The sequence below is a fragment of the Engystomops pustulosus genome, chromosome 10, assembly GCF_040894005.1.
Source record: "Engystomops pustulosus chromosome 10, aEngPut4.maternal, whole genome shotgun sequence".
In the NCBI taxonomy this organism is placed as follows: domain Eukaryota; kingdom Metazoa; phylum Chordata; class Amphibia; order Anura; family Leptodactylidae; genus Engystomops; species Engystomops pustulosus.
This window is the reverse complement of record NC_092420.1, coordinates 101345210-101368705: the sequence shown is the minus strand read 5'-3', so window position 1 is coordinate 101368705 and position 23496 is coordinate 101345210. Positions and strand designations below refer to the sequence as shown.

Here is a 23496-nt window from a genome sequence, read left to right as displayed (position 1 = left end):
AGCTCCAGGGGGCGGAGTCATTGGCCACATGGGTAAAGCCAAGAGGCGTTAGGGCCCCCTGTGTTTTCACCTGTACAATGGTGGGCAAGTCCGACCCTGCAACATTGTAACTATTCACAATAATATAACTACTACTATAATTACTACACAACCCGTGGGGAGTCACTGGGGCGGGGCTGGAGTGTGGCAGAGTCATGGCTCTTATCTTGTTATCATGTTCTGGTTGTGATTGTGAATATGAGGACATGTCAGGAATGTAGTAAAGCCGTATTACAGCCCAGGATGGAAATCCCCACATAATACAATACATTTGGGCGTTTCCTTGCTCTGAATATTGACTTATAATATTTATACATTCTAATAATCTATTGTAATACACGGGGGATGATGGAGGGACAATGGGGGTATTACCTGTGCTCTATAATCCTGTACATCGATAGATTTGTTTCCTGACCATTCAGATACAATGTAAACACTCGGCACAATTCTTGGCAACCTGCAAACACGAACCAAGGAAACTCTATACTGTTACTATAGTGTCTGAGCCGCCCATAAACAATGCAGGGCAAACAGTGTGTATTATTAAAGGGGAGGAGGAGGTCACGGCCCCGGGGTGTCATCTCCAGCCGCGATCCCTCTAGCATGGTCAATGTCAAGGCAAAAATCTCTGAATCTCAGCGCAAACCTCATGTTATGGATGCATCAAATTAATAAGAACAGTCGCAATTCCGTACAATATAGTTTATGATTTGATGCCTCAGCATCTCTGTTTGCTGTCAGTGAAAGAGATCATTATGGCCACAGTGGTCTCCTCTTCCCCGGGCTGGATGGATCTTCTCTTCCTCCTCCTCAGTGGCCTCCTGGTTCTGGTGCTGTTGGCACAGTCTCCTATCCCTGGGCACGTACTCTGCCCAGACTCCATAGCCAGGATCTGGGTGCTCAGTCTGTATCTGAAGGTCTCTGGGGTCCGGTGGTTTCTTCAGATATAGAGCCGGTCTGTAGTGTCTCCAGGTACGGGGCCGGTCTGTAGTGTCTCCAGGTACGGGGCCGGTCTGTAGTGTCTCCAGGTACGGGGCCGGTCTGTAGTGTCTCCAGGTACGAGGCCAGTCTGTAGTCTCTCCAGGTACGGGGCCGGTCTGTAGTGTCTCCGGGTATGGGGCCGGTCTGTAGTCTCTCCAGGTACGGGGCCGGTCTGTAGTCTCTCCAGGTACGGGGCCTGTCTGTAGTGTCTCCAGGTACGGGGCCGGTCTGTAGTCTCTCCGGGTACGGGGCCGGTCTGTAGTCTCTCCGGGTACGGGGCCGGTCTGTAGTCTCTCCAGGTACGGGGCCGGCCTGTAATGTCTCCAGGTACGGGGCCGGTCTGTAGTGTCTCCTGGTAGGGGGCCGGTCTGTAGTGTCTCCAGGTACGGGGCCTGTCTGTAGTGTCTCCAGGTACGGGGCCGGTCTGTAGTGTCTCCGGGTACGGGGCCGGTCTGTAGTGTCTCCGGGTACGGGGCCGGTCTGTAGTGTCTCCAGGTACGGGGCCGGTCTGTAGTGTCTCCAGGTACGAGGCCGGTCTGTAGTGTCTCCAGGTACGGGGCCGGTCTGTAGTCTCTCCAGGTACGGGGCCGGTCTGTAGTCTCTCCAGGTACGGGGCCGGTCTGTAGTCTCTCCAGGTACGGGGCCGGTCTGTAGTCTCTCCAGGTACGGGGCCGGTCTGTAGTCTCTCCAGGTACGGGGCCGGTCTGTAGTCTCTCCAGGTACGGGGCCGGTCTGTAGTCTCTCCAGGTACGGGGCCGGTCTGTAGTCTCTCCAGGTACGGGGCCGGTCTGTAGTCTCTCCAGGTACGGGGCCGGTCTGTAGTGTCTCCGGGTACGGGGCCGGTCTGTAGTTTCTCCGGGTATGGGGCCGGTCTGTAGTCTCTCCGGGTACGGGGCCGGTCTGTAGTGTCTCCAGGTACGGGGCCGGTCTGTAGTGTCTCCAGGTACGGGGCCGGTCTGTAGTCTCTCCAGGTACGGGGCCGGTCTGTAGTCTCACCAGGTACGGGGCCTGTCTGTAGTGTCTCCAGGTACGGGGCCGGTCTGTAGTCTCTCCAGGTACGGGGCCTGTCTGTAGTGTCTCCAGGTACGGGGCCTGTCTGTAGTGTCTCCAGGTACGGGGCCGGTCTGTAGTCTCTCCAGGTACGGGGCCGGTCTGTAGTCTCTCCAGGTACGGGGCCGGTCTGTAGTCTCTCCAGGTAGGGGGCCGGTCTGTAGTCTCTCCAGGTAGGGGGCCGGTCTGTAGTCTCTCCAGGTACGGGGCCGGTCTGTAGTGTCTCTGTAGACTCTGGTACAGAGCCTTGCGAAATATTCTGCCCCCTTGAACTTTTCTACCTTTTGCCACATTTCAGGCTTCAAACATAAAGATATAAAATTGTAATTTTTTTTTGGTGTAGAATCAACAACAATTTGGAGACAATTGTGAAGTGGAACCCAGTTAATTGATATTTTAAACTTTTGTTAAACATAATAAACTGAAAAGTGGGGGTGTAATATTATTCACCCCTTAAGTTAATACTTTGTAGCGCCCCCTCCTGCTGAGATTACAGCTGCAGGCGCTTGGGGTATCAGGTCTCCATCAGTTCTGCACATGGAGAGGCTGAAATTCTTCCCGTTCCTCCTTGGAGCTCAGGGAGATTGGATGAAGTGTCTGTGATTGGATTTGGGTCTGGATGTGACTTGTCCGTTCTAACACCTGGAGACGGTTATTTGTGAACCTTCCATTGTAGATCTCGCTTTATGTTTGGGATCTTTGTCTTTTTGGAAGATAAAATCAACAATAAATGAAACATCAGATGTAAATTGGAAATATTCAGGTAACACGTCGGGTAAACGCGAATCGGGCCCTTAGTAAATGATCCCCAATATGTAAAAAACACCAGACATTTACTAGAATCATTGGTTACATACAGAATATTCTCTCCTATAATAGACACTGAAGCAGCAGGGGTTGCATTGAGATATGAGGCAGAAAAATATCAGGGACTTTGAATACAGTTTTGGAAGTGAAAGACGGATACAATGTTGCGCAGTCATCCTGGTATATGATCTATAGGCAGAACAATAACATTTCATGCTATGATGCTCCATCCTAACACATCAGCGCAGAGCGATCTCCATGCCCAGGAGCAGCGAGCGACAGACACGTCCACCTGATCCATGTTACACAACGTTATCTGACATCATGTGGATTGTTAATATTTATCTCACTATTATTCAGCTCATGTCCATAATTTCTCCAGAAATCGTGATTCCCTAAAATAATCTTCATTGCGTCAATAAGTGGAAGAAATGATAACAAGGCAGATTCTATCCACCTCCACAATCCCAGCACACGATGGAAAATATACTAACTGGAAAATTCAGTATCTGCAGCTCTAAAATCCAGGGGGAGCAGAGTCATGTAAAAACAATATATAATACTGCCCCCTATGTACAGGAATATAACTACTATAATACTGCCCCCTATGTACAAGAATATAACTACTATAATACTGCCCCCTATGTACAGGAATATAACTACTATAATACTGCCCCCTATGTACAGGAATATAACTACTATAATACTGCCCCCTATGTACAAGAATATAACTACTATAATACTGCCCCCTATGTACAGGAATATAACTACTATAATACTGCCCCCTATGTACAGGAATATAACTACTATAATACTGCCCCCTATGTACAGGAATATACTTACTATAATACTGCCCCCTATGTACAAGAATATAACTACTATAATACTGCTCCTATGTACAGGAATATAACTACTATAATACTGCCCCCTATGTACAGGAATATAACTACTATAATACTGCCCCCTATGTACAAGAATATAACTACTATAATACTGCCCCCTATGTACAGGAATATAACTACTATAATACTGCCCCCTATGTACAGGAATATAACTACTATAATACTGCCTCCTATGTACAGGAATATAACTACTATAATACTGCCCCCTATGTACAGGAATATAACTACTATAATACTGCCTCCTATGTACAGGAATATAACTACTATAATACTGCCCCCATGTACAAGAATATAACTACTATAATACTGTCCCCTATGTACAAGAATATAACTGCTATAATACTGCCCCCTATGTACAGGAATATAACTACTATAATACTGCCCCCTATGTACAGGAATATAACTACTATAATACTGCCCCCATGTACAAGAATATAACTACTATAATACTGTCCCCTATGTACAAGAATATAACTGCTATAATACTGCCCCCTATGTACAGGAATATAACTACTATAATACTGCCCCCTATGTACAGGAATATAACTACTATAATACTGCCCCCTATGTACAAGAATATAACTACTATAATACTGCCCCCTATGTACAAGAATATACCTACTATAATACTGCCCCCTATGTACAAGAATATACCTACTATAATACTGCCCCCGATGTATAGGAATATAACTACTATACTACTGCCCCCTATGTACAAGAATATAACTACTATAATACTGCCCCCTATGTACAAAAATATAACTACTATAATACTGCCCCCTATGTACAAGAATATAACTACTATAATACTGCTCCTATGTACAGGAATATAACTACTATAATACTGCCCCCTATGTACAAGAATATAACTACTATAATACTGCCCCCTATGTACAAGAATAGAACCACTATAATACTGCCCCCTATGTACAGGAATATAACTACTATAATACTGCCCCCTATGTACAGGAATATAACTACTATAATACTGCCCCCTATGTACAAGAATATAACTACTATAATACTGCCCCCTATGTACAGGAATATAACTACTATAATACTGCCCCCTATGTACAGAAATATAACTACTATAATACTGCCCCCTATGTACAAGAATATAACTACTATAATACTGCCCCCTATGTACAAGAATATAACTACTATAATACTGCCCCCTATGTACAAGAATATAACTACTATAATACTGCCCCCTATGTACAAGAATATAACTACTATAATACTGCTCCTATGTACAGGAATATAACTACTATAATACTGCCCCCTATGTACAAGAATATAACTACTATAATACTGCCCCCTATGTACAAGAATAGAACCACTATAATACTGCCCCCTATGTACAGGAATATAACTACTATAATACTGCCCCCTATGTACAGGAATATAACTACTATAATACTGCCCCCCTATGTACAAGAATATAACTACTATAATACTGCCCCCTATGTACAGGAATATAACTACTATAATACTGCCCCCCTATGTACAGGAATATAACTACTATAATACTGCCCCCTATGTACAGGAATATAACTACTATAATACTGCCCCCTATGTACAAGAATATAACTACTATTATACTGCCCCTATGTACAGTAATATAACTACTATAATACTGCCCCCTATGTACAGGAATATAACTACTATAATACTGCCCCCTATGTACAGGAATATAACAACTATAATACTGCCCCCTATGTACAGGAATATAACTACTATAATACTGCCCCCCTATGTACAAGAATATAACTACTATAATACTGCCCCCTATGTACAGGAATATAACTACTATAATACTGCCCCCCTGTGTACAAGAATATAACTACTATAATACTGCCCGCTATGTACAGGAATATAACTACTATAATACTGCCCCCTATGTACAGGAATATAACTACTATAATACTACCCCCTATGTACAGGAATATAACTACTATAATACTGCCCCCTATGTACAGGAATATAACTACTATAATACTGCCCCCTATGTACAGGAATATAACTACTATAATACTGCCCCCTATGTACAGGAATATAACTATTATAATACTGCCCCCTATGAACAGGAATATAACTACTATAATACTGCCCCCTATGTACAGGAATATAACTACTATAATACTGCCCCCTATGTACAGGAATATAACTACTATAATACTACCCCCTATGTACAGGAATATAACTACTATAATACTGCCCCCTATGTACAGGAATATAACTACTATAATACTGCCCCCTATGTACAGGAATATAACTACTATAATACTGCCCCCTATGTACAGGAATATAACTACTATAATACTGACCCCTATGTACAAGAATATAACTACTATAATACTGCCCCCTATGTACAGGAATATAACTACTATAATACTGACCCCTATGTACAAGAATATAACTACTATAATACTGCCCCCTATGTACAGGAATATAACTACTATAATACTGCCCCCTGTGTACAGGAATATAACTACTATAATACTGCCCCCTATGTACAAGAATATAACTACTATACTACTGCCCCCTATGTACAAGAATATAACTACTATAATACTGACCCCTATGTACAAGAATATAACTACTATACTACTGCCCCCTATGTACAAGAATATAACTACTATAATACTGACCCCTATGTACAAGAATATAACTACTATAATACTGACCCCTATGTACAAGAATATAACTACTATAATACTGCCCCCCTATGTACAAGAATATAACTACTATAATACTGACCCCTATGTACAAGAATATAACTACTATAATACTGCCCCCTATGTACAAGAATATAACTACTATAATACTGCCCCCTATGTACAAGAATATAACTACTATAATACTGCCTCCTATGTACAGGAATATAACTACTATAATACTGCCTCCTATGTACAGGAATATAACTACTATAATACTGCCCCCTATGTACAGGAATATAACTACTATAATACTGCCCCCTATGTACAAGAATATAACTACTATAATACTGCCTCCTATGTACAGGAATATAACTACTATAATACTGCCTCCTATGTACAGGAATATAACTACTATAATACTGCCCCCTATGTACAGGAATATAACAACTATAATACTGCCCCCTATGTACAGGAATATAACTACTATAATACTGCCCCCCTATGTACAAGAATATAACTACTATAATACTGCCCCCTATGTACAGGAATATAACTACTATAATACTGCCCCCCTATGTACAAGAATATAACTACTATAATACTACCCCCTATGTACAAGAATATAACTACTATAATACTACCCCCTATGTACAAGAATATAACTACTATAATACTACCCCCTATGTACAGGAATATAACAACTATAATACTGCCCCCTATGTACAGGAATATAACTACTATAATACTGCCCTCTATGTACAGGAATATAACTACTATAATACTGCCCCCTATGTACAAGAATATAACTACTATAATACTGCCCCCTATGTACAGGAATATAACTACTATAATACTGCCCCCTATGTACAGGAATATAACTACTATAATACTGACCCCTATGGACAAGAATATAACTACTATAATACTGCCTCCTATGTACAGGAATATAACTACTATAATACTGCCCCCTATGTACAGGAATATAACTACTATAATACTGCCCCCTATGTACAGGAATATAACTACTATAATACTGCCCCCTATGTACAGGAATATAACTACTATAATACTGCCCCCTATGTACAGGAATATAACTACTATAATACTGCCCCCTATGTACAGGAATATAACTACTATAATACTGCCCCCTATGTACAGGAATATAACTACTATAATACTGCCCCCTATGTACAGGGATATAACTACTATAATACTGCCCCGTATGTACAAGAATATAACTCCTATAATACTGCCCCCTATGTACAAGAATATAACTACTATAATACTGCCCCCTATGTACAGGAATATAACTACTATAATACTGTCCCCTATGTACAAGAATATAACTACTATAATACTGCCCCTATGTACAAGAATATAACTACTATAATACTGCCCCCTATGTACAAGAATATAACTACTATAATACTACCCCCTATGTACAGGAATATAACTACTATAATACTGCCCCCTATGTACAGGAATATAACTACTATAATACTGCCCCCTATGTACAGGAATATAACTACTATAATACTGCCCCCTATGTACAGGGATATAACTACTATAAAACTGCCCCCTATGTACAAGAATATAACTACTATAATACTGCCCCCTATGTACAGGAATATAACTACTATAATACTGCCCCCTATGTACAGGAATATAACTACTATAATACTGCCCCCTATGTACAGGAATATAACTACTATAATACTGCCCCCTATGTACAGGAATATAACTACTATAATACTGCCCCCTATGTACAAGAATATAACTACTATAATACTGCCCCCTATGTACAAGAATATAACTACTATAATACTGCCCCCTATGTACAAGAATATAACTACTATAATACTGCCCCCTATGTACAGGAATATAACTACTATAATACTGCCCCCTATGTACAAGAATATAACTTCTATAATACTGCCCTCTATGTACAGGAATATAACTACTATAATACTGCCCTCTATGTACAAGACTATGACTACTATAATACTGCCCCCTATGTACAGGATTATAACTACTATAATACTGCCCCCTATCCTATGTACAAGAATATAACTACTATAATACTGCCCCCTATGTACAGGAATATAACTACTATAATACTGCCCCCTATGTACAGGGATATAACTACTATAATACTGCCCCCTATGTACAGGAATATAACTACTATAATACTGCCCCCTATGTACAAGAATATAACTACTATAATACTGCCCCCTATGTACAGGAATATAACTACTATAATACTGCCACCTATGTACAAGAATATAACTACTGTAATACTGCCCCCTATGTACAAGAATATAACTACTATAATACTGCCCCCTATGTACAGGAATATAACTACCATAATACTGCCACCTATGTACAAGAATATAACTACTATAATACTGCCCCCTATGTACAAGAATATAACTACTATAATACTGCCCCCTATGTACAGGAATATAACTACTATAATACTGTCCCCTATGTACAAGAATATAACTACTATAATACTGCCCCCTATGTACAGGAATATAACTACTATAATACTACCCCCTATGTACAAGAATATAACTACTATAATACTGCCCCCTATGTACAGGAATATAACTACTATAATACTGCCCCCTATGTACAGGAATATAACTACTATAATACTACCCCCTATGTACAGGAATATAACTACTATAATACTGCCCCCTATGTACAGGAATATAACTACTATAATACTACCCCCTATGTACAGGAATATAACTACTATAATACTGCCCCCTATGTACAGGAATATAACTACTATAATACTGCCCCCTATGTACAGGAATATAACTACTATAATACTGCCCCCTATGTACAGGGATATAACTACTATAATACTGCCCCCTATGTACAGGAATATAACTACTATAATACTGCCCCCTATGTACAAGAATATGACTACTATAATACTGCCCCCTATGTACAAGAATATAACTACTATAATACTGCCCCCTATGTACAAGAATATAACTACTATAATACTGCCCCCTATGTACAGGAATATAACTACTATAATACTGCCCCCTATGTACAGGAATATAACTACTATAATACTGCCCCCTATGTACAGGAATATAACTACTATAATACTGCCCCCTATGTACAGGAATATAACTACTATAATACTGCCCCCTATGTACAGGAATATAACTACTATAATACTGCCCTCTATGTACAAGAATATAACTACTATAATACTGCCCCCTATGTACAAGAATATAACTACTATAATACTGCCCTCTATGTACAAGAATATAACTACTATAATACTGCCCCCTATGTACAAGAATATAACTACTATAATACTGCCCCCTATGTACAGGAATATAACTACTATAATACTGCCCCCTATGTGCAGGAATATAACTACTATAATACTGCCCCCTATGTACAGGAATATAACTACTATAATACTGCCCCCTATGTACAGGAATATAACTACTATAATACTGCCCCCTATGTACAGGAATATAACTACTATAATACTGCCCCCTATGTACAAGAATATAACTACTATAATACTGCCCCCTATGTACAAGAATATAACTACTATAATACTGCCCCCTATGTACAGGAATATAACTACTATAATACTGCCCCCTATGTGCAGGAATATAACTACTATAATACTGCCCCCTATGTACAGGAATATAACTACTATAATACTGCCCCCTATGTACAGGAATATAACTACTATAATACTGCCCCCCTATGTACAAGAATATTTGTGACCTTCTCTCTGTGTCTCTATTACAGACCGCTGTCCGCATATAACAGCCTCACAGACAAACACCTGACGGGATATTTCAATAATACAAGGATACGGAAACATCTGCAGAGAGCCGGACTGGTAAGAGACATTTAGTACAGATATAGCAGCTTTTTGGGTGAAATTTTGTATAAATCGGTGGATTTCCTTTTCCTCCTTCTGGTGTTGTTACTGTTATATGATTATTGGTCTCCGGGTCTCATATTACTGTATAGACATTGAGGCTGGTTAATCCAGGAGCAGGGGGAGATTTATCCGCTTACAACAAACGGCTGCTGTAATTTGTAACAAAAAGTTGCTAACATTCTTTGTGTAGAATGACAAAGGGGCGTGGCCTCTGGAAGATGAGGGTGTGGCCTCTGGAAGATGAGGGCGTGCCTAAATTGCATCACAAATGTATTTGTTGTGGCCTGAACCATTTTTTCCTCTTCTCCAGATCACAAGAAGCGGAAGAATACTGACGGAAAAGGAATACAGGATCAACGCCATGAGACGGGACCATCAGAAGTACATCAGGGAATGTCTGGCCCAGGCTATATTCCACAAGGTCCTGGATATGGAGGTAAGGCCCTGCACCTCTCCTCTGGGGTCACTTAGGCCCCAAGCTTGTTGGGCAATAACAGTTTGGCCCATATTAGATAGGTTATCAGCTATTTAAGAATAGGCACCACCCCCAATAATAGACTCCTCATTATGGGAGGAGCCTACAGAAATACTGTGCTGTCCCTTCCACCTGGGGACCAAGATACTGTAGGTGGCTGTCACACGGGGGTTTCTTAGACCCAATGGGGCACATTTACTTACCTGGTCCAGTCGCGATCCGGCGGCGGATTCCCCAACGGGTCCGGCCGGGATTCACTAAGGTAGTGCGCCGATATATACTAAGTGTCGCTGCTGCGCCGAGTTCCTCTGGAGTTCACCTTCTATTTCTTGGTGCAGGTAAGTGCGTGTCTAGCGTCACTTTTTTTTTAAATACCGCTTTTTTTCCGATTCCGTCGGGGTTTCCGTCGCATGCAAGCCATCGCGGTTGCGCCAAAATCCCGGCGGTATTCATCGCAAATCGGAAATCGTTGGAATACCCGACAGATTCGTGTGATTCAGACCCTTAGTAAATGAGCCCCAATGTCTCAGAGAAGTTCCTTGAGCCCACCAGATAAAAATTATTCATCATCCCCCAGAAAATAGTCGACCAATCTCCAAAATGTTGTCTTCTCCAGTATCTATGGGTCCAATACTCGGCTAGAGCCTGGGCCCACCGGGGGATCCTCTGATTCTCCGGTGGGCCTGTCAGACATATCTTGGACCTACTAGAAAAAATGCATCTGTAGGTCCACAATGAATTATCGCTTGTGATTTGACATTTCATACTTGGGTTGGGACCTCCAAGGACCTTGTACTGATCCAGTGGAGCCGCTTCTAACACTCCGATGGGTCAGTGTGACCCTCTCAGTGCGGCTTATCGAGTATCCGCCAACACCTAAGGGCCACACATATCCATAATGATAATAATAACAATAATAATGATAATAATAATAATAATAAAAATAACAATAATAATAATAATGATAATAATAATAATAACAATAATAATAATAAATAATAATCCCTTTATTATTCTGGAAGAGGAAATCCAGTTATTGCACATTACTCCATAGAAGAAGAACACAATGAATGACACGACAATAGCGCAGACACAAAATAATAATTATCCCTAAGAGATCACAGATGAATAGAATAATATGTATCAAACAATGACTCACAGGTTTTACCATCACTGTACAGTGTAACAGCAGATAAAACTGTTCCTCATTCTCTCCGTCTTACACGTCCAGTGATTGTATCCACCGCTGACTCGCTAATGTGTCAGGATTTGGGTTTTTTGGGTCCCTCATAGTCTTATTGTAGCTGCCGATCAATCACTTATTCAGAACCACCTCCCAGGAGTCCAGCAAGATCCCTACTACAGACCCGGCTCTCCTGATCCGACTGTGGAGACCCGTCACGGCTTGTGACTCCTGAGCCCCACAGCAAATTATTGGTATTGTTTGTGCAACGAAAAGTTCTACAATTTTCCAAAATACTTTCTGTATCAATTCCTCAGGGTTTCTAGATCTCTGCTTGCTGTCATTCTATAGGAAGCTTCTGTGTTTACCCCAATGGACAGAGATCTGACTAAGGTGCATAGATTGTTAGTATCATAGAGCGGTGTAATGAGCCGTGCACCTGTGTGACATCACATGACTAGGGATATAACGATCCATGCACCTGTGTGACATCACATGACCAGGGATATAACGAGCCGTGCACCTGTGTGACATCACATGACCAGGGATATAACGAGCCGTGCACCTGTGTGATATCACATGACCAGGGATATAACGAGCCATGCACCTGTGTGACATCACATAACCAGGGATATAACGAGCCGTGCACCTGTGTGACATCACATGACCAGGGATATAACAAGCCGTGCACCTGTGTGACATCACATGACCAGGGATATAACGAGCCGTGCACCTGTGTGACATCACATAACCAGGGATATAACGAGCCGTGCACCTGTGTGACATCACATGATCAGGGATATAACGAGCCGTGCACCTGTGTGACATCACATGACTAGGGATATAATGAGCCGTGCACCTGGGTGACATCACATGACCAGGGATATAACGAGCCGTGCACCTGTGTGACATCACATGACTAGGGATATAATGAGCCGTGCACCTGGGTGACATCACATGACCAGGGATATAACGAGCCGTGCACCTGTGTGACATCACATGACCAGGGATATAATGAGCCGTGCACCTGTGTGACATCACATGACCAGGGATATAATGAGCCGTGTACCTGTGTGACATCACATGACCAGGGATATAACGAGCCGCGCACCTGTGTGACATCACATGACCAGGGATATAATGAGCCGTGCACCTGTGTGACATCACATGACCAGGGATATAACAAGCCGTGCACCTGTGTGACATCACATGACCAGGGATATAACGAGCCGTGCACCTGTGTGACATCACATAACCAGGGATATAACGAGCCGTGCACCTGTGTGACATCACATGATCAGGGATATAACGAGCCGTGCACCTGTGTGACATCACATGACTAGGGATATAATGAGCCGTGCACCTGGGTGACATCACATGACCAGGGATATAACGAGCCGTGCACCTGTGTGACATCACATGACTAGGGATATAATGAGCCGTGCACCTGGGTGACATCACATGACCAGGGATATAACGAGCCGTGCACCTGTGTGACATCACATGACCAGGGATATAATGAGCCGTGCACCTGTGTGACATCACATGACCAGGGATATAATGAGCCGTGTACCTGTGTGACATCACATGACCAGGGATATAACGAGCCGCGCACCTGTGTGACATCACATGACCAGGGATATAATGAGCCGTGCACCTGTGTGACATCACATGACCAGGGATATAAAGAGTCATGCACCTGTGTGACATCACATGACCAGGGATATAACGAGCCGTGCACCTGTGTGACATCACATGACCAGGGATATAACAAGCCGTGCACCTGTGTGACATCACATGACCAGGGATATAACGAGCCGTGCACCTGTGTGACATCACATGACCAGGAATATAACGAGCCGTGCACCTGTGTGATATCACATGACCAGGGATATAACGAACATCCATCACATGACCAGGGATATAATGAGCCGTGCACCTGTGTGACATCACATGACCAGGGCTATAACGAGCCGTGCACCTGTGTGACATCACATGACCAGGGATATAATGAGCCGTGCACCTGTGTGACATCACATGACCAGGGATATAATGAGCCGTGTACCTGTGTGACATCACATGACCAGGGATATAACGAGCCGCATACCTGTGTGACATCACATGACCAGGGATATAATGAGCCGTGCACCTGTGTGACATCACATGACCAGGGATATAAAGAGTCATGCACCTGTGTGACATCACATGACCAGGGATATAACGAGCCGTGCACCTGTGTGACATCACATGACCAGGGATATAACGAGCCGTGCACCTGTGTGACATCACATGACCAGGGATATAACGAGCCGTGCACCTGTGTGACATCACATGACCAGGAATATAACGAGCCGTGCACCTGTGTGATATCACATGACCAGGGATATAACGAACATCCATCACATGACCAGGGATATAATGAGCCGTGCACCTGTGTGACATCACTTGACCAGGGACTGGTGTTTATCCACAGGAAGAATGACAGCTAGCAGATAAAAAAAGCAAAAAAAAAAACTGTAATTAAAAATATCATGTACAATGCACAGTTGGGTCATCACTGCCTCCGGCGGATTCTATTACATTCTTTCAAGTTTCCTTGTAGAATCGAGTTCTTATTTTTATCATCATCTGACTCCTTCCAGCTACTAACCCCCGGGGGGCGATATATTTAGGCTGTAATTTCCCCCAGGGGTCAGGCTGTTTATGTTGTATGTATTTAACAAACACACAACAAACACATAACACACAAGTAACACACACAACAAACACTTAACATACACATAACATACACATAACACATAACACACACATAACACACACATAACATACACATAACACATAACACACACATAACACACACATAACATACACATAACATATACATAACATACACATAACATACACATAACACATAACACACACATAACACACACATAACATACACATAACATATACATAACACACACATAACATACACATAACATACACATAACACATAACACACACATAACACACACATAACACACACATAACACACACATAACACACACATAACACACACATAACACACACATAACACATAACACACACATAACACACACATAACATACACATAACACATAACACACACATAACACACACATAACATACACATAACATATACATAACATACACATAACATACACATAACACATAACACACACATAACATACACATAACATATACATAACACACACATAACATACACATAACATACACATAACACATAACACACACATAACACACACATAACACACACATAACACACACATAACACACACATAACACACACATAACACACACATAACACACACATAACACACACATAACACACACATAACACACACATAACACACACATAACATACACATAACACACACGTAACATACACATAACACACACGTAACATACACATAACACACACGTAACATACACATAACGTATACATAACGTATACAAAACACACGTAACACACACAACAAACACATAACACACACATAACACACACATAACACACACATAACATACACATAACACACACATAACACACACATAACATACACATAACACATAACACACACATAACATACACATAACACATAACACACACATAACATACACATAACACATAACACACACATAACATACACATAACACATAACACACACATAACATACACATAACACATAACATACACATAACATTGCTTGTTGCGTTTCGCAGCCGTTGCAGCTTACGGTGTGGGGCAGGAATGAGGAGTAACCTGACCGCGCTGTCAGAGAAGTGACACGTCCGTCATTCAGGGTTTGTTCTTCCTCCTATAATTGGACGGTGGTTAATAATACATTGGGCTCATCTCTTCTTCAGAGAGATCTCACGACACAGGATTTACAGCTCAACAATAGCAGAGCACAAGCAAGCGCAACGTATTGCCCTTCTATTTACAAACAACCTGCAAAAGCCTCAGCTCAGAGCAGGATAGATATCAGCGGGAGCTGCAGACAGGACAGAGAAGTGTCCCCGTGTAGCAGGATAGAAGAGAAGTCAGTGGGAGCTGCAGACAGGACAGAGAAGTGTCCCCGCGTAGCAGGATAAAAGAGAAGTCAGTGGGAGCTGCAGACAGGACAGAGAAGTGTCCCCGTGTAGCAGGATAGAAGAGAAGTCAGCGGGAACTGTAGACAGGACAGAGAAGTGTCCCCGTGTAGCAGGATAGAAGAGAAGTCAGCGGGAGCTGCAGACAGGACAGAGAAGTGTCCCCGTGTAGCAGGATAGAAGAGAAGTCAGCAGGAGCTGCAGACAGGACAGAGAAGTGTCCCCCGTATAACAGGATAGAAGAGAAGTCAGCGGGAGCTGCAGACAGGACAGAGAAGTGTCCCCGTGTAGCAGGATAGAAGAGAAGTGAGTGTGAGCTGCAGACAGGACAGAGAAGTGTCCTGTGTAGCCAGATAGAAGAGAAGTCAGCGGGAGCTGCAGACAGGACAGAGAAGTGTCCCCGTGTAGCAGGATAGAAGAGAAGTCAGCAGGAGCTGCAGACAGGACAGAGAAGTGTCCCCGTGTAACAGGCTAGAAGAGAAGTCAGCGGGAGCTGCAGACAGAACAGAGAAGTGTCCCCGTGTAGCAGGATAGAAGAGAAGTGTGTGGGAGCTGCAGACAGGACAGAGAAGTGCCCTGTGTAGCAGGATAGAAGAAAAGTCAGCAGGAGCTGCAGACAGGACAGAGAAGTGTCCCCGTGGAGCAGGACAGAAGAAAAGTCAGCGGGAGCTGCAGACAGGACAGAGAAGTGTCCCCGTGGAGCAGGATAGAAGAGAAGTCAGCGGGAGCTGCAGACAGGACAGAGAAGTGTCCCCATGTAGCAAGATAGAAGAGAAGTGTGTGAGAGCTGCAGACAGGACAGAGAAGTGTCCCGTGTACCAGGATAGAAGAGAAGTGTGTAGGCACTGCAGACAGTACAGAGAAGTGCCCCGTGTAGCAGGATAGTAGAGAAGTGTGTGGGAGCTACAGACAGGACAGAGAAGTGTCCCCATGTAGCAAGATAGAAGAGAAGTGTGTGAGAGCTGCAGACAGGACAGAGAAGTGTCCCGTGTACCAGGATAGAAGAGAAGTGTGTAGGCACTGCAGACAGTACAGAGAAGTGCCCCGTGTAGCAGGATAGTAGAGAAGTGAGTAGGAGATGCAGACAGGACAGAGAAGTGTACCCGTGTAGCAGGATAGAAGAGAAGTGTGTGAGAGCTGCAGACAGGACAGAGAAGTGTCCCCGTGTAGCAAGATAGAAGAGAAGTGTGTGAGAGCTGCAGACAGGACAGAGAAGTGTCCCGTGTAGCAGGATAGAAGAGAAGTGTGTGGGAGCTGCAGACAGGACAGAGAAGTGCCCCGTGTAGCAGGATAGTAGAGAAGTGTGTGGGAGCTACAGACAGGACAGAGAAGTGTCCCCATGTAGCAGGATAGTAGAGAAGTGTGTGGGAGCTGCAGACAGGACAGAGAAGTGTCCCCGTGTAGCAGGATAGAAGAGAAGTGTGCGGGAGCTGCAGACAGGACAGAGAAGTGCCCCGTGTAGCAGGATAGAAGAGAGGTGAGTGTGAGCTGCAAACAGGACAGAGAAGTGCCCCGTGTAGCAGGATAGTAGAGAAGTGTGTGGGAGCTGCAGACAGGACAGAGAAGTGTCCCCATGTAGCAGGATAGCAGAGAAGTGTGTGGGAGCTGCAGACAGGACAGAGAAGTGCCCCGTTTAGCAGGATAGAAGAGAAGTGAGTGTGAGCTGCAGACAGGACAGAGAAGTGCCCCCGTGTAGCAGGATAGAAGAGAAGTCAGCGGGAGCTGCAGGCAGGACAGAGAAGTGTCCCCGTGTAGCAAGATAGAAGAGAAGTGTGTGAGAGCTGCAGACAGGGCAGTGAAGTGTCCTGTGTAGCAGGATAGAAGAGAAGTGTGTGTGAGCTGCAGACAGTACAGAGAAGTGCCCCCGTGTAGCAGGATAGAAGAGAAGTGAGTAGGAGCTGCAGACAGGACAGAGAAGTGTCCCCGTGTAGCAGGATAGAAGAGAAGTGAGTGTGAGCTGCAGACAGGACAGAGAAGTGTCCCCGTGTAGCAGGATAGAAGAGAAGTGAGTGGTAGCTGTAGACAGGACAGAGAAGTGTCCCCGTGTAGCAGGATGACCACACTGGTGTGTGAGGGGGATACTGGCCAGAATTACAGGGGGGCAGCAGGAGACCAGCACTGGGGGATCCCCTCCAGGAGAAGCCCCTGCTGAGGAGGTCACTGGGTGCTGGGTGTCACACACCTGGGTGCTGCTGTGGGGGTCATTCTCATGCTGGGGTGCAGGGGAGAAGCAGAGAGGAGCTTGTAGGAGGGTCACATGTAAGAGCCCGAATTTAACATTGCGCCTAAACTGCACCTAAAGTAAAGTGATTAATAAGCAGGAACCAAACTCATCAGATGGTTGTAACTGGTGATAATTCTGGTGGGAGACTTGAGCGCAGAACAGCGACACATCCGGCCCATAGGATATAAATAGACATAGATAAGATATAATGAATAATAAAAACTGGAGAGCGGCTGTAGAAGGAAGTTTTAGTTGCATCACATATAAGCCAATGATATAAAGCTAAAAATTCAGATAAAAACCCTGGACCTGGGAGATGCTACACGATAAAGTGATCACACATGACAGATAAGAGATCGGCCTCGATCACAGAGACTACAGATGGGATAATAGAACAAACTACGATAGTCTACTGTCCCCAGTGGTGGACGGGGGTAATGTGCTTCAATATAAAAATATTCCGCTATGAGAGTTTTATAATGTTTCTATCCTGTAACATATTTTTTGGAACTTTTGTTGGAATGTAACAAATTTATAAGGAATTTGTTTTGTTTTTCCAGAGACGTCATCAGATTGATATTAAAAGGAAACTGGAAACGTTTGCCAGAAGAGAACGGGTGCAAAGATTTAAGGTGAGGGGAGGGGGGGGGGGGGTGTAATTTGTGGGTAGAAAACAGGAGGAGACGCCCCCTTGTCAGTTTTCTGGGGCTTCTGGCTGGGCCACTGATTTCACACATCACTGGGGGCCTTTTAAATAACTTTTACAATTATGCTAATGAGCCTCAAGGACTCAGGGGGTGTAACCAGAGCACTTCCAGGCTCCATAATCTCTCAAAGGGGTTATTCACATCCCTTTGTGGGTCTTACTGCTTGCCTCCTCCCGCCTCCATCACCCGGCTCTCTGCAATTCCTGCGCATGTGCTCAGTGCTGCTGCGCATGGAAGAGGCGACTAGACATGCGCAGGAATTGCCGAGAGTCCGGTAATATCACCGGATCTATGGCTGTCGGAGAAGGTGGGCAGTAAACTCTACAAAGGAGCATGAATAATTGTGAGATGATAGTAACTCCCCCAAAGCCCCTCAGGCTCATTAGCATAATTTAAAGTAATTTTTTTTGCAAATCTAAACCTTCAGAAAAAAATCAGATCGAGAACGAAGATCACCTGCAGCATCTGAGCCTCTGCTTTATATATAATGGGGCATTATCTAGGGGGGCATTAAGAGGTGATACAAATGAGATAGGACACTGATGGTGGGATCAATATTAATATTAAGGGGCTATTCATACAATACTGAGGGGGCACTCAGCGCACAGGAGGCGACATTATGGGGCTCATTAGGAGCGTTCAGAGGACTTTGTGGCTTTTTTGGTTCAGTTAGTCTACGATTATTATTACCTGATTGTCAAATTATCAAAAGCTCTTAATAAACATCGAGGTTTGTAGAAATGAAAGATAAACCTCCTCCCCATCCTGCGGAGCCGGGATTTATACCACGTGTAATCCTACTCACAGCCACTAGGCGGCGCTCCTGCCACGTGTAAGCAAAAAGTTGCATTTTCCTCTCGGCTTTTACTGATTAAACACCTGGAAATACTGAAGTGAAACCATTTCTGTTACAGGGGGATCATTCCCGGAGAGCGGAAGAGGAGACGTTTCCAGCCTTCTCCCCTCGCCCTCCTACAGGACCTAAAAGTGGGGCCCACCGGCGTCTGGGGAACCATGGAAGCTCCGATTCTTCTGAGTCTGTAAGTGGAGACACAACAATGTATGTAGGTGCTTGAAGTGACCCTGGAAGCTTCAGGCTCCAATGTAAAATTTATAATCGGGCCCATTTTCCATGAACCCCTAATAAACGGACCTTAGAGGTCTCCAAATCCGGTGATCATCTCCTGTCACCAGGGGTCCAGCAATGGACAGGGATCGGAGGACCCTCTGATGCTCTGGAGGTCCAGTCTGACGCCGCCTTGGTGCATTGCTGTAGAGTCTTCTATAGTCATCATCTACACTTCCTACATTTTTTAGGGGTTTACAGACAAATGTGCATCACCAACAGCTTACTATTCAAGAGGACACAAGAAAAATTATTGCATCGACCAATCCCTTTAAGATAGAAAGATCCCGTGGCCCTAAGCTGATCATAGGATCTGAGACCCTGATGGTGAAAGACAGTAAACTGTGGGGAGACCTTACAGAGAATGTGAGATATCCCCACAGCACCTCCGCAGGAGGAATGGAGTATTACACGGGCAGGTCCTCCCCTCCAGAGTCTGACCCTGGAATTACAATGGAAGGCCCCAGCAGTGTACAGGCCGTCCCCTACTTAAGAATGCCCGACTTACAGACGAACCCTAGTTACAGACGGACCTCTGGATATTGGTAATTTCCAGTACTTTCACCTTAGGCTACAATAAACAGCTGTAACAGTTATCACAGGCGTCTGTAATGAAGATTTATTGGTAATTCTGGTTCTTATGACTATACAACATTTTTAAAATCCAATTGTGGCGCCACAATTATAAAATATACAGTTCCGACTTACATACAAATTCTACTTAAGAACAAACCTCCAGAACCCATCCTGTATGTAACCCGGGGACTGCCTGTACTCTGAAATATTAGAATGTAATGTCATTGTGGCACTGACCTCATGCACCAGTTTGGCTTCCCCTCTGCACTATATGGCGGTATTATGAGGCCTGTATATCAGATATTGGGCGCAGAATATAGATGGAATTCCCAGTCCTGGTGTCCGGATACAGTTATACATTGTTTCATTGTTGTTGTTCCGTTGGAATGTAACGCCCTTGGCTCTCCGCCCGCCCGCACCCCGATCGCCCCGATCTCAGTGATCTGATAAAAACCTTTACAAACAGCAACAATCTCTGAGCGTTTGTTTCTTCCTTGTTACTTTCTGACTAATTCCCAGGACTATGACTTGTCCTCATAAATAACGAAACCCGAATAAATATTTACTCCTGCAGTGCGGACATCAGATGGAACGTAGCGGAACGTCTCCACAATATAATAGTGAGGATTACACAATAGACGGACTGAGATTAACGCAATTATGTGATTTACTTCCCTAAACAACAGGAGACAACACTGCTGCGAACCCGTATTACTGAGGTCAACCCCCCCCGACCCCTCCATAATCCTGCCTCATCTATAGGGTACTATACCATATACCAGTGGTGGCGAACCTATGGCACGCGTGCCAGAGAGGGCACGCAGAGCACTCTCTGCAGGCACGTGTACCATCTCCCCAGTCTCATGAAAGTGGGCGCCGGCTGGGTCTCTGCGCTCCGACACTACGCTGTCTGCGCGGCCCCGGCGCTCCGATTCCTGCGCAGGCACGTGCTGGGATTGTTATAGTATTTCAGTAACAGGCAAAATAAAAGCCATGCTCTCCTGCGCCCCCTGGTGGTCATAAAGAAAAATGCAACTGGATTCAAAAATATTACAAAAACCCAACTATAACAATGTAAAAGAGTCGGATACATGGAGTTGTTAATTCATTTATTTTTTTAATAATCTTAAAGGCTTCATCTCTCCGTCCAAACACTGCCCCGGGTAACATGCAGCGCCCCGTACGTCTCCAGCCGCTGCCCGTGTACTCGTCTTCTGGTAATGTCCCCAAAACATCCGCAGCTCCACGACAGAAACACTCGGCGGATGAGGACGAGCATCGACTGTCCAGCACAGTAAGAGGAATATATATATATCCAATATGTACATCGTGAGAAGTATCTGTTATTATATAAAGAAGTCACATCGTTAGCGCTGCCCCATAGATAGAAGAGTATAGACATATATAGGAGATAGATAGAGAGATATACATGAGATATAGATATATCTATCCCATATCTATCAATACTTTCTATATATTTCAAATGAGTATAGATGGATAGATAGGAGATAGATAGATAGATAGATCGATAGGAGATAGATAGATCGATAGGAGATAGATAGATAGATAGATAGATAGGAGATAGATAGATAGATAGGAGATAGATAGATAGATAGATAGATAGATAGATAGATAGATAGATAGATAGATAGGAGATAGATAGATAGATAGGAGATAGATAGATCGATAGATAGATAGGAGATAGATAGATAGATAGGAGATAGATAGATAGATAGATCGATAGGAGATAGATAGATAGATAGATAGATAGATAGATAGATAGATAGGAGATAGATAGATAGATAGATAGGAGATAGATAGATAGATAGGAGATAGGAGATAGATAGATAGATAGGAGATAGATAGATAGATCGATAGGAGATAGATAGATCGATAGGAGATAGATAGATAGATAGATAGATAGATAGATAGATAGATAGGAGATAGATAGATAGATAGGAGATAGATAGATCGATAGATAGATAGGAGATAGATAGATAGATAGGAGATAGATAGATCGATAGATAGATAGGAGATAGATAGATCGATAGGAGATAGATAGATAGATAGATAGGAGATAGATAGATAGATAGATAGATAGATAGATAGATATGAGATAGATAGATAGGAGATAGATAGATAGATAGATAGATAGATAGATAGATAGATAGATAGGAGATAGATAGGAGATAGATAGATAGATAGATAGATAGATAGATAGGAGATAGATAGATAGGAGATAGATAATAGATAGATAGGAGATAGATAGATAGATAGATAGATAGGAGATAGATAATAGATAGATAGATAGATAGATAGATAGGAGATAAATACACACAAAGGGGTTGGATATGAGGTAAATAGAAAGATAAGTAAAGTAACATCAGACGAGTCGCTTTGTCTTTGTATTATCCTCTGGGGTTTCCTCCGTCTTTCAGGCAGACAAGGAGATCCTGCGGATCATGCACAGCACTGACAGCGCGGTGGGAATATCTCCTTATCGACTTCCTATCATCAACAATTTTGTGATTCCTGTTCCACCACCTCCCCAGAAGCACAATAAACAGACCATGAGCACATCGTCCAGAGGGAGGCGCTATCGCCCCACCACCGCCCCTAATGATGTCCCTATGAAGGTAAGAAGAAAGTTCTATGACAGAGATTTATATCATAGATAACATATTACTATGTACACATAGAAGCT

The 23496-nt window shown here is 43.1% G+C and overlaps 1 protein-coding gene across 3 annotated transcripts in view; it reads left to right on the top strand.

Annotated features, from left to right (window-relative positions):
- ERICH3 (glutamate rich 3) overlaps positions 1-23496 on the top strand; it is an 88830-nt gene that overhangs the window by 18245 nt on the left and 47089 nt on the right. For all 3 annotated transcript variants that reach the window (XM_072129054.1, XM_072129055.1, XM_072129056.1), the window contains exons 2-7: positions 10232-10325; positions 10681-10806; positions 18944-19015; positions 20005-20130; positions 21925-22086; positions 23231-23428. In XM_072129054.1, coding sequence (XP_071985155.1) covers positions 10232-10325; positions 10681-10806; positions 18944-19015; positions 20005-20130; positions 21925-22086; positions 23231-23428 — 778 coding nt within the window. The remainder of the gene's footprint in view (positions 1-10231; positions 10326-10680; positions 10807-18943; positions 19016-20004; positions 20131-21924; positions 22087-23230; positions 23429-23496) is intronic.